Source organism: Taudactylus pleione, unplaced genomic scaffold (genome assembly GCF_031769625.1).
Source record: "Taudactylus pleione unplaced genomic scaffold, aTauple2 ptg000114l, whole genome shotgun sequence".
Classification (NCBI taxonomy): Eukaryota; Metazoa; Chordata; class Amphibia; order Anura; family Myobatrachidae; genus Taudactylus; species Taudactylus pleione.
Window position 1 is genome coordinate 29239549 of NW_028284516.1, and position 12542 is coordinate 29252090.

The 12542-nt window shown below is 44.8% G+C and overlaps 1 protein-coding gene across 1 annotated transcript in view; it reads left to right on the forward strand.

Annotated features, from left to right (window-relative positions):
* Positions 1-12088, forward strand: part of PPP1R42 (protein phosphatase 1 regulatory subunit 42) — an 80068-nt gene extending 67980 nt beyond the window's left edge. Inside the window, 4 exon segments of the mRNA XM_088471586.1 lie at positions 205-333; positions 4163-4337; positions 12015-12063; positions 12065-12088. Of these exon segments, the coding sequence (XP_088327712.1) occupies positions 205-333; positions 4163-4337; positions 12015-12063; positions 12065-12088 (377 nt within the window).
* Positions 12089-12542: the final 454 nt, after the last annotated feature.

A 12542-nucleotide genomic window follows, 5' to 3' on the forward strand; every position in this document is an offset into this window, starting at 1 on the left:
AAGAGCTGGGGGCTGCAAGTGAAGGCTTGGAGGGCCATCTAGGTCATATACTCTCTACATCAAGGTGTTTGCTTACTCCCCTTCCATGCAATGATCATACCTAATGATTGCACAAAATCATTCAGCATGTGACTATCTCCTGCTGTTTGTGAATTGAGATCTGTTGTTGCTCTGGCAACATGACACATTTCCTCTGTACAACAGAAATCCTCGATGGCAAAGAAATCAACCAAATGGCCAGGCAATTCTTAGTGAACTGGAAAGCCTCAAAGGACGCCAGGAAGAAAAGCAGAGAGGAGAATATGGCTGGAAGATTAGTCTACCAACAGTTATGTAAGCTGGATATTAAATAGTCACTAACGTTTATAATAACTGTAACTAAATTTGCTTCAATATCTTGTAATCTGTATTAACACATCTGATACTCACACATATTGGACCCATCTCTCATCTCCCCCCCCCTCACCCCAACACTAAAGCTGAGTACACACTGAGACGATCGGCAATCGAGACAACCGGCAATCGTCCCTGGACATCGCATGATTGCAGGTACACACCACAGCGATTAATGAACGATAGAACAATCACTCGTTCCATCCTTTATTAACATGCATTAGGATATCATCAGGTTTAACGTGCAGCACATCAAGCCTGAGGACGCTGCATGCGACAGCGGGAGCGCGCATATTGGCTGTACACACTGAGAGATGTAAGCGATGTGTCGTTATGAAAAGGCAAACCGAGCCGACAATGTTTGTACCCAGCTTGACCTTGGCCTCATTTTCTTGCAGTCCCGACTCCTTTCTCTATGTACCCCGTGATGTGAGCAGGGGCGTATCTACCCATTGGCCAGGATGGCACTCGCCAGGGGCGCCGACCAAAGGGGGGCGCCGCCCGTCAGTGCCACCAGTAGCCAAGGGGTGGACAAGTCCCTCGGCCCCACAAGTATAGGGCAGACCGCAGTGAGAACGGTCTGCCCTACACAGCCAGCTAATGAGAGTCAGACAGACTCTCATTAACTGCTGCGTCGTCCGCGGAGGGAGCCGGCCGGAGCTCACTCATGAGCTCCATGTTCCGGCTCCCCCCGCAACATGTGACGGGAGAGACGTCTTACGTCATGACGTCTCTCCCATGCAGGAGAAGAGCGGGCCGAGACTCGGACAGTGGCGGTCGTGTCTGGAGCGGAGACCAGGTAAGTACAATTTCTTTTTGGTTCTGTGTGTGTGTGGATAAGCCTGGCACTACGGGGGGGGGGCACTGAAATAGGTGGTGGCCGCTACTGGGGCACTTTATGGGGGGTGCCCGCTACTGTATTGGGGTGGCCACTACTGGGAGCACTGTATAGGGGTGGCCACTACTGGGAGCACTGTATAGGGGTGGCCACTACTGGGAGCACTGTATAGGGGGTCTACAACTGGGGGCACTGTTTAGGGGGGGCTACTACTGGGGGCAATGTATATGGGGGACTAATACTGGGGGCACTGTATAGGGGGGACTACTACTGGGTACTATTACTGGAGGCACTGTATAGGGGGGACTACTGCTGGGTACTATTACTGGGGGCATTGTATAGGGCTGAAGGGGGGGACTACTACTGGGTACTATTACTGGGGGCACTGTATAGGGACCTACTACTGGGGTCTACTACTGTTGGCACTGTATAGGGGGGACTACTACTTGGGGCAATGCAGCATAGGGGGGATTACTACTGGGGGCACTGTATAGGGGGGGCTACTACTGGGGGCAATGCAGCATAGGGGGGATTACTACTGCGTGCACTGTATAGGGGAGGCTACTACTGGGGGCAATGCAGCATAGGGCAGATTACTACTGGGGGGTTACTACTGGGGGCACTGCATAAGGGGGGTAGGGGGGCGCCAGTACATTACATTGCCAGGGGCGCTTGGATCCCTAGATACACCCCTGGATGTGAGATTCCCCCCGCTCCTACTGCAGATGTCCATCCCAGGACATACCATAACCATAACCAATTATTATATAAATATGCCTCAGTCTTGTCGTCATCATCTTCATCTGCATTTATACAGCAAAATTATTCAATTCCTGTATCTTAAATCAGATTACTAGCTATAATTTATTAGATAGGTATGTAGCTATTATTGCTGGTTTACAGGGTTTTGTTTTATTATTTCCCCCAAACTTCATTCATTACTCTTACATTTTATATACAGGTTGAGTCTTCCATATCCAGAATGCTTGGGGCCGGGGAGTATTTTGGATATCGGAATATTACGTATTTTGGTAATATTTGCATACCATAATGAGATATCTTGGGAATGGGACCCCAAGATACACACAGAATGCAGTTATGTCTTATATACACCTTATACACAAAGCCTGAAAGTAATTTTATACAATATTTTCAATAATTTTGTGCCTTAAACAAAGTTTGTGTACATTGAACCATCACAAAGCAAATGTGTCACTAACTCAGTCATGCTAAAAAAAAAATCTGTATTTCGGAATATTTGGATATGGGAGACTCGACCTGTACTGACTGCAAATAAATCAACTCTGCTCATAGCTTTAATCAGTGTTTTACAAATTAGACCAGTGAAAATGGTTAGTAGCTACATGGAATGGAAAGCTCAGTATAGTAGTAGAGACACTATGAAGGTGAAAGATGGTGGGTCTACAGCAAAATGGCATTTTGCGATGTCATGTACCCATCTTTGCTCAAACACCCTAATGTATATGGGGAAGCTCCTGGGATTCCAAAGTCAGAATGGTAGCAGGGTGACACATGTAGTGTTTTCCAATTCTAACATCTGGACAGATTGAGACGTTAATGTCTGATTGGAGAGGGTGACAGCTTTCTAATCTGAAGCTGCGCAGAAAACAGTATTTCTGGGTCTTTTATTCACCAGTGTTATCTTAACAGTGGGGATTTTATTGGGGGAGGAGCCCTGACTAATTACTTTTTGGGAGGGGGATAGCACATTTTTGGTTAAAGGGCCTGATTCAGCACAGATCGCGCGGCTGTGTTCGCACGCACCCGCTAGCTGCGAAAATATGCTAATGAATGCCATCACACGGCAACCGCAGCACTATACCAAGACGCCCATCACTGTATAAAGCCGCCCACTTCTCATCCGCAAGTCAGCGAAAATATCGGTAACATCGAGTAACATTGGAACCTTTCACACAGTTGTGGTTGGTCTGTCCCTACCTCACAAACTGCTAAACTTCCTGTCACCTATATAAATAAAAACACACAAATACCACGTATGCTGGTACCACAGCATACGTGGTACCAGCAAAGAATAGGGGTGTCCCAGGGTCTATAAACTCAACGCGTTTCGCTGGCTCAAAGTACCTCCAGCTTATGCGAAACGCGTTGAGTTTATAGACCCTGGGACACCCCTATTCTTTGCTGGTACCACGTATGCTGTGGAATCTTCATCCCTGTTTACTTTGGCACTATCAAAATTATCATTATGGCTGCTGCATGCTGCCAAGGACTGTGACAACTTGCGAACTTAACCGGTAATTACATCGCCTAAGGGATACAAATAATTTCATCATATCATATCCAGAATTTGATTTGTCATAATCTGGAGGGAGTACCCATTAAGGACTAATTCATTGGTTCGAATACTTTTTCATTTTTCATTTTTTTATATTTTTTATATTTTGTGGCTACATCAATCATGCACATGTTTTTATACATATAGATTATGTTTTTTTAGGATTATTGTCTAATAAATTGTTTTTTACCAGGATATCAACTGTCCATTGATATATTTTTCATATATACATCAGCGCTGGTATTTCTTTATTTATTTGTATTAAACTTCCTGTCACCATCTAGACCTCTGCCAGCGTATGCAATCTCAGGGGCTTAATTATGTAAGCCCTTGTAACGGCATTCAAATGCACAGGCACGCCTGCGTTCCGCCGACCGCCCCCCCCTCTTCCCCCAAATGATCACTTCATGTCAATCACTGTGCGATTGGACTGCGTGCTCACTGCAATCGCTTCCCAATTGCATCGGCAGGTTCGCCCATGTGCACTGTGATGCATGCGCAGAACACAAACATCGTCCGGCTGCGTGCGATCCATGGTGAATCAGGTCAAAAGTTCACTAAAAATGGACAACCAACAGAAATATAACCAATTTTTTGTTTTTCATGTACAAAAGCCGATTTAGAAGAGTCTCGCACCATCCTGCCTGTCCTATATCAGACCACAAGATATCCACACAAGGACAAAGCAAATGACATATTTATGGCTCAGATGCAAAGTGATACACATATACCAGGCCAACTGCAAAGATCACTGCCAAAGAGAACCATTAGTATCAGTGAAGACACTCGGTAAGGCAGTAGGGGTCTAAATATATCTTTTTATATTGTATGAGTAAATAAAATGTATCTTTATTATGTTCATCCTATATAATCTGCCATTTGCTAGAAAACCACTATTTCTTACACCATATGCAATAGAGCTACCTGGCTCCACTGCATACGGCACTGAAATTCCTCCAATTCCTTGCAAATTGGAATGAACGTCCCGTTCTAGGGACAGCCCCCTGAAATCAGGACTATAATGCCGAACTTGGTATGGTCTAGACCAGGGATGGGGAATCTCCTGCCTGAGGACCGTATAAGGCCCTCAGAATCATTTGGTCTGCAGTCATCGCGCAAAAAAAATGGGGGTCCTACTCCACAGTTTCTGGGTCCCATCACAATTTATGCTTTTGAGCTCCCCATATGCCATGAAACCACTCCACATGCCCTACACAAATTGTACACTATGAAAAGTCAGTCACCAAACACCCAATAATCTTTCCGTGTCATTAAAGGGATCTCTCCCCAGCCTCCATGGCTATAACAACACCCAAATCAATAAAATGTATGAAATGAGCACAGACTCTATGGGGCCTATGTATCAAGCTGTTCTTTACATAGAATGATGCAGAAACTGCAGTTTCTGTATAATATTATGTATTGTTCCTATGTACTAAAAACACCATGAAGGAGATTTCACAGAAATCTCCAGCAAAGTGCTATTTAGCGCTGCAGATCGCAGGCCCCTTTATTATAATGTGGAGTACAATCTGACCCCTATGTACTAAGCTTTTTGGAATTTAGCCCCGGTAGTTTACACCATCTCCAGATGTCCCTTCTAGAATGCTGATGCTAAGATAAAAGAAGCCTTAACCAGTCTTAATCCAAAATGAAAACATTTAGGGCCTGATTCAGACCCGCTCGCGAGCGCTGAGCGCTCACAAGCAGGTCGATGTTGGTCCAGTGAGCAGGCGCTCCGTTGCTCCGGGTCTCGTGCCAAAGGGGGCGTGCTGTCGTTGGTGAGTGACAGCACGCCCCCTTTGGTGGGCGTGCCGAGGGCGTGGCTGCCCAGAAGGAGGCGTTCCCATGGGAACGCCTACCGTCTGGGGCCGGCCCCACTGACATCACAAGTGATGTCAGTGGGAGTGCTTTCGGCTCTGTTTGAGCCAAAAGCTCTCTAGGGCTTGCGGCAACGAGATCCTACCACAAGGGTCTCGTCGCAAGCCCGATGGTCGCGGTGGTCTTGACCATCGCGACCATCTTCCTGCCCGCTCGCTATAGCTGGTCACCCACAGCTATGCGAGCGGGCAGGAGGCCGTTAAAAAAAAAATAGCCCGGCCCTGATTCAGAGCGAGCGCTCTGTCAGAGCGTCCGGCTCTGAATCAGGGCCTTAGTTTGGATGAGAAAAACAAAAAACACTGTTACCAATTACGTAGGTGTCTCTGGGAGAAAGGGGCAGTCGGCTACCGAAATCGGGTTTATGTCAGGCCCCCTTGCGGAGTGCAGTTATTGGGGAAGCCCATCTCTGCTCACCCCATGCCTGTTGTCTTGTCTGGAGTGCGGCCGATGGGAGCGAAGAGGGCGGAAAGCTGGACCCCTCCTACTACTGTATGTGACACCCGAGAGGGGAGAAATTCGGAGATCTCAGACGGTGAATGGATAGGAGTCGCTGCTGCTGCAGTTATTGGTTGGTAGTATTCACTCGAGGGCACACCTGCGTGCGTCGAAGGCACGTGTGCTTCCATGGGACGTGGCCCTGTTGTGAGGGGCATGGTCTATCCTTAGGCTAGTGGGAACAATAAAGTCTTTATGCTGTAAGCATCATGTACTCAGAATAGTGGCATCACAGTATGTGCAGGGTACATTTACCCAGGGATGGGGCTGCACTGTGCATGTATCCAGGTATGGGACTGCAATACACATGTGCCCAGCTATGAGGCTGTACAGTAGATGCACTACTGTATACATGTACCCCGCGCTGCGGGTTGGGGGTGTCAGCGCATCCTGCAGGACCCGGCCATTTTTAAAATCTGAGTCCCTCTCTGCCTGTAGCGCGTAAAAACGCGGTACATTGCGTATTTGCAATCACTGGGTCTTGCCCTCTGAGCTTTTTCTGCTAGCCTAGAATGGCACCCTGCAGCCAGAATCTATGCAGCAGTGCCGCCTGGAGCATCCTTAGGATGCTTCAGACGGTCACACCGCTGCCCTTACAGCTCCCCAGCGATTGTGGGATCACCGGCAATTGTAGCCCGCCCCTGTGTGATGTCACACAGAGGGGGCGTGGCCTGCATCGGGCCCACGAATAATGTTATATATGGCAAAATGGCCCTCGGCATAAAAAAGGTTCCCCACCCCTGGTCTTGACACTACATAAAGACAGCAAGACAGACTCTTACAGCAGGACAGCAAAACAGGCATAAAGATTTATGGTTATGCAATCTATTATTTACAAAGCTGTAATCTAGATAGAAATATTAAATAAATAATTTCTTCTGTTCTATGATGCAATGTTATACAGACATGGTCACTGGGAGTTTTCTCCGCTCCTATAGACACTGAGAAGAGCACTGATAAACAATTTAGTTGGGAGGGAAGTGCCAGGGACAATGTGGCCATCCAGAGATAATTGAAGACTGGTCGGGTATACTGCGCTCGTTAGTCTCTGTTCGTGGAGCTGCTGTCCATAGATTGTAATTGTAACCGGTCTTCTAGTATGATTGACTTTGGGTGGGTGAGGTGATCGCGTGTCCTTCACCCACCCAAAGTCATCTAGAGATAGTTGTTACATGTGATTTTGTATATTGTGCTCTAAATTAGAAAAAAAACTTATTCATATAAAACCCCTATGTCCCAAACATTCCCACATCTTTACAAAATATACAGAACTTCATAATGAACATTGTAAAATGCATTTAAAGACGTAAAGTAATCTCAGCATTTGAAAGTGTAAAGCTACTACAAACATCCTCTTACATAAACGACTTAATAATGAGTAAGTCTCCTACTACATTAAAAGCTGGTTTGCTGAGAGGTCTAGATCAGCATTCCCCTTGTACGCGAGCTTTCTGAGGCAATATTTCAACTGTGCCTGAATATGTAGAAGTCTTCTACCGTGTCATGCTCCACCACACAGCCTCAATCTCTTCATGGGATTTCTTCCAACACTTTCCTTCTAGAAGAATATATGCAAATATTATATTTTCTTATGGGGGTTTGAGTGAAAGGTTGAAGCGAATTTCAGCATAATTAGTTTTTTGGGGTTTTTTGCTGTTGTGAATATTTCATCATATGACAAGGAGTTGGAGACGCTCCTGTTGGCATGTGGCAAGTCTTAATGGAGTATATTCAGCCCCTGCCATTATGCTTTCATTAGGGCACTGGTAGTAGGTAGCTTGCTGGTTGTATAGCTCCACCATGTATTTATTTAGTCTGTGGTGATAAGTGAAAGCAATGCTGTGCAAACAACAGGGAACATGAACTAACCGCAAGTTGTATATTGCAGCAGAAAACACCTATTCAGCCGATCCGTGGTAGATTGTACATTTGTGTCCCTACAAAGGGCCTGATTCAGACCATACTCAGTAATTGCTTACTTCAGCGCACGCTATGAGGCCTCAGGCGACGTCTGGTATCGCAGTGGCTAATTTCTGCACGCCCCTGGAATGCCGTTGAAATGCACTGGCACGCCTGTGTTCGCCCAACCACCACCTCTTCACCAACCACCCACAAATGGCACTTCCTGTCAATCACTCTGCCATGGGTCTGCGTATCCTCTGCGATCGCTGTCCCGATCACATTGGTTATTTCGTGCACTGCGATGCATACGTAATCGCAGTATTCAACAATTGACCGATTGCGTGCGTATAAGCAACTGCGTTCCTTGCTGAATCAGGCCCAAAGACCAATGGTGTAGATGGAATAAATTAAATGTTATACTTTTACGTTCTTCACAGATCTTTGATAATAGATATGATAATAGATAATAGTACACAGAGAAGTGTAACAAGACTTATTTTGACAGCTAGTAAGATTCTAAACCATTTATTTTAATCTCCAGCTTTCAGTTCTGGACACATGGAAACAGCATAATAATGTGTCAGTAAAGCTCTTTTCAAGGGTTAGCAATCTTGCTGGCAGAATCCAAAATGCCGTTCCAGTTCCAGGTCTTTCTTGTACTATGACCATCTGTCTGGTGCATGTGTATGTAATGATTGTTATCACTTTGGAAAATTACCTTTATTTTGGCTGATTTAGTGTTGCCCACAATTTGCCCGCATCTGTAGCCACATTGCGCGCTCGGAAATGAATGTGGCCGCTGCACCCCTATACATCTGCTTTTGAAAATATCTGTCATCACCATCAGCTAACATTTACACCAGCCCCAACCTTGGTGCAAGGGATCTGTCTGAAAGCACCCGGATCTCTGAGTGAGCTCACCTCTGAATTGCCCGGATCTCCGTCTCCACGTCCTATGCCCTATTCACTGTACACTTATTCTACTTACAAGCGTACGCAGGCCCAGTTACACTCACAAGTGTAGTAGCGACTAATACCCATTTTCCACCTAAATACCGCGTCAGACCCGGTATTTTGAAGACAGGTCCAACCCAGGCCGTATACGGCTTCAGACCCCATTTCCACTGCACTTCTACTAGGGTTATTCCCGGGTCGGCCACGTTCACACTACACCCATGTGCAGTGGAAGTCTTCTGCTGACGCTTGGAGATGACATCGTCTTCAAGCTCTGGGAAATCCGGATCTCCCCAAGCTCTAAACGTGTCCCGGATCATCCGACCCGGGTGACCCGCTTACGCTGTCTTATAACCCGAGTCCTGCCTATGTCCAACCCTGGTCGCTACCCAGGTTGGATTCTCAGGTCTCTCGATCCGGGTTTTTATGAGGGAGCCGTTTCCACTGCCAAAAACCCTGGGATATTTAAACTAGTGGAAAAGGGGTATAAGATAAGTACGACGCTGAATCACACTTAGTCACTTGAAGTTGTATGTACAGGCCCCAACGCATGTGTATTTGCTAAACATCAACAGATCTGTCCATTGAGTGTGTAACTCTGGATCAGGTCTACATTCTATAATAGTTCAATGTACTATTATTAGAAAATGTCCTTTGAATATAAAATTTCTCTCACAGAGTCTATTTAGATGCCTAATTATTGCCACTGAAGGCATAAATCTTTTACAACCTTTTCCAAATGAAGTTAATGACATGATCTACACTGTCATTCAGTGAGCCTACACATACATTATTTAAATATATGGTTACTACAGTCTTGTAATGTCGTACACTTTGCAGTGTAGCTGGGGGAATATATCAAAATATCAATCAGTTTATTCAGCAGAAATCACTGTGTGTTTTTTACCCCCAGTAACAGTTTGTCATTATGACAGGTAGCTGTGACCCAACATGATATGTAACCAAACCTCTGCAGAACACATGCAGCTTGTTTGCATACATAAATATGAACTATGTTTAGATTAGTCACAGTACGTCCTTTTAATACCTTTGTCTCTTGATATTGATTGAAAAAGTTGTGCCTTTAAATATGTTTCTGTAAGTAGGTTCCACAGGAAACAATCATGCAGTGTTTCGCTAAGTATCATATATAAATATTCCTTATAAAACTAAATGTTATTTCAGAACACTTAAATGGCATAAATTAACCAAAGGTTTCTCCTCAATTTACTCAAGTGCAGGGTTTGACCTTTTGGTTGCGCTAAATATATTCAGTAGATTCTTGGTCGGAGTTGGAATAAATATATTTTTCGTAGAGAGGTCTTTATTGCAGATCATTTAAATCAATAAAGAAATTTATCAGTGATACAATGCTAAATGTTATTGGATATATGAATATAAGCATCACAGTTTTACACACAACTGAAAGACTAAAAATAAAAATAAGCATTTTGGTCAACTAGAAACTTATTTAAAGTTAAAATATATGGAACACATTGCTATTTTAGTGTAGTTCTGTGATACGGAATGTGGGCCAGTAGAATGCAGAATTCCCGATAAATGATGTACATAGATATTATTCAGCAAGAAAGTAAGAAACTCGCAGTATATCAAAATATAAATAAAGAAGAGAAATTGTGCAGTAACTTGTAGCAACCTATTACCTTTAAGCAATATAGTGCTTTTTGTACCTATATAAGTAAATAACACCTAGATCTAATGTTCCAGAGCATATACAGTAGCTACATGACAGATTGACAGCTAGATTGATACTAAAGTGCAGCACTTTTTAATCTTGCTGTCGCTATATTCATCTGTCAATATCAAGGCCATGCATAGAACAGTCATGAATGGTGATTTATGTACAGCTACGGTATCTTTCCACCAAACACATTTCAGAAATCCGCAGTAATATCTACGCCTAGTCTGGATTCCGGACTATAGATAGACAGTAAAAAGGTCAACAATGTCTTGATCATGGGTCTTCAACCCGTGGCCCGCAGAGCCGTTCCCCGTGGCCCACCGATGGTTAGTGTAGTGCGGACCACGGTGAGTGCGGTCCGCACTACACAGAAACAAACACACCGCCGTCGGCAGTGTGTTTGTTTTGGCAGCCAATGAGAATCAGACAGACTTTCACTGGTTCCTGCGCCCACTGCAGGAGCAGGGCTGGAGCTCACTCATCAGCTCCGCCTTCCGGCTCCCGCAGTGGATGATGGAGAGCGGGCCAGGAGGACGCTGGACGGAGGAGTGGACAGCGGCAGGAGTGGGGATTCAGGTAAGTGGGGTTTTTTTTGGTGTCTTTGTCCAATACATGTAAGGGGCACTGCATGGGGGGGCACTGCATAGGGGGACCACTACTGGGGACGCAATATAAGGGGCACTACTGCAGACATATCTGTCCATCAACAAGTGTGTACGGACACATGCAGCGGCATGCGCAGGGAGGGTGGCGGACCCGCCCCCTGGCCAGCGAGACCCACGGCTGCTGGATAGATGATGTATGAATAACCATCATCTCAGATATATCTGCAGATCACTCCATCTGCTGATATATCTGCCAGGTGTGTGCCCACCTTTAGCAAGAGAGTGTGTGAGCTCTTCATCCGACATGAAATAGGAGATGAGTAATAGGCCAGAGGGTAATAGGTTAAATTTGGTAAAAGTGCCAATTTTTTCACAGATTGTACCTGGTTGTGCCTGGTTGGCTTTGCCTTTAAAAAACTGCCATCAAAGTAAGTTACTAAATTGGACATTAATCTGACTAAACTACTGGATTGCAGTGTACAAGACCGGTTTAACTAAAAGGAACATAGAAAGCCCCCATAGTATTGGGTCTAACCAGGCTTAAATCCCAGTGCCAATTTTCTGAGACTTTTTGCCTGTTTTCCATGTACCAATAATTCTAATGGGCATGGAATCTATATACTGCACTGTGCCATATAAAACAGTAAAGATTATGATGAATGTAGTACACGCTATAAATGTAAGATATCTGTAGTAGATAAGAACTATGAATTGCTACTTGCCAAGACCTGTCTACACATTTCTATTCAATGAAAATCCACGCCTTACAGAATCCTAAGTATCTTGACATGTATTGTAAGAAAGATTAATTTATGGCTATCTGTGCACAACTAATTTGTCATTAGCATCTGACTTTTGTCTGTTTATTGTTTCAGTCTGAGCTGTGTAATTACATTTGTAATGTTGTGGTTTGTTTTGTCATTACAGGCAATTAGCTGTAAAGGATCCCGGGGTCTCACTGCCTGGACAAGACTTGGAGCCACACCTACCCAGCCAAGTAGTTCTCTCAGCACAGAGAAAGTGTGCAGTACACTTACCATGCAATGCTAAATGATTGCTCTCTTTCTGACCACAGGATCGCTCAGCCAGTTAGCTCACTCCCTGCTGTTCTACACACATACACTTTGCTCATTCTGCATAGCATAACTAAGGGATGGTCTTAGTGTATAGCTGTGGTTCCCAAACTTTCTTGAAACATGGTGCCCTAGAGTATCAGCATTACTTCCACGGCACCCCTTGGCCAAAAGATTCTTATTGAGAAATTTAGCAAAAATGAATCAGTTAAACAAATTGTTTTTAGCTGTTAGTCTTAGGCTCAGTTATGTGGTGGTGGACTGGGATGTGTTTCTATTTGTCCACATATTCGGCGGCCACCAGCCCTGGTTTTTACTATCACATTGACCATAACTATTTTGATTTGGTTCTGGACCACCAACACGAGGCTCCTTTACAACT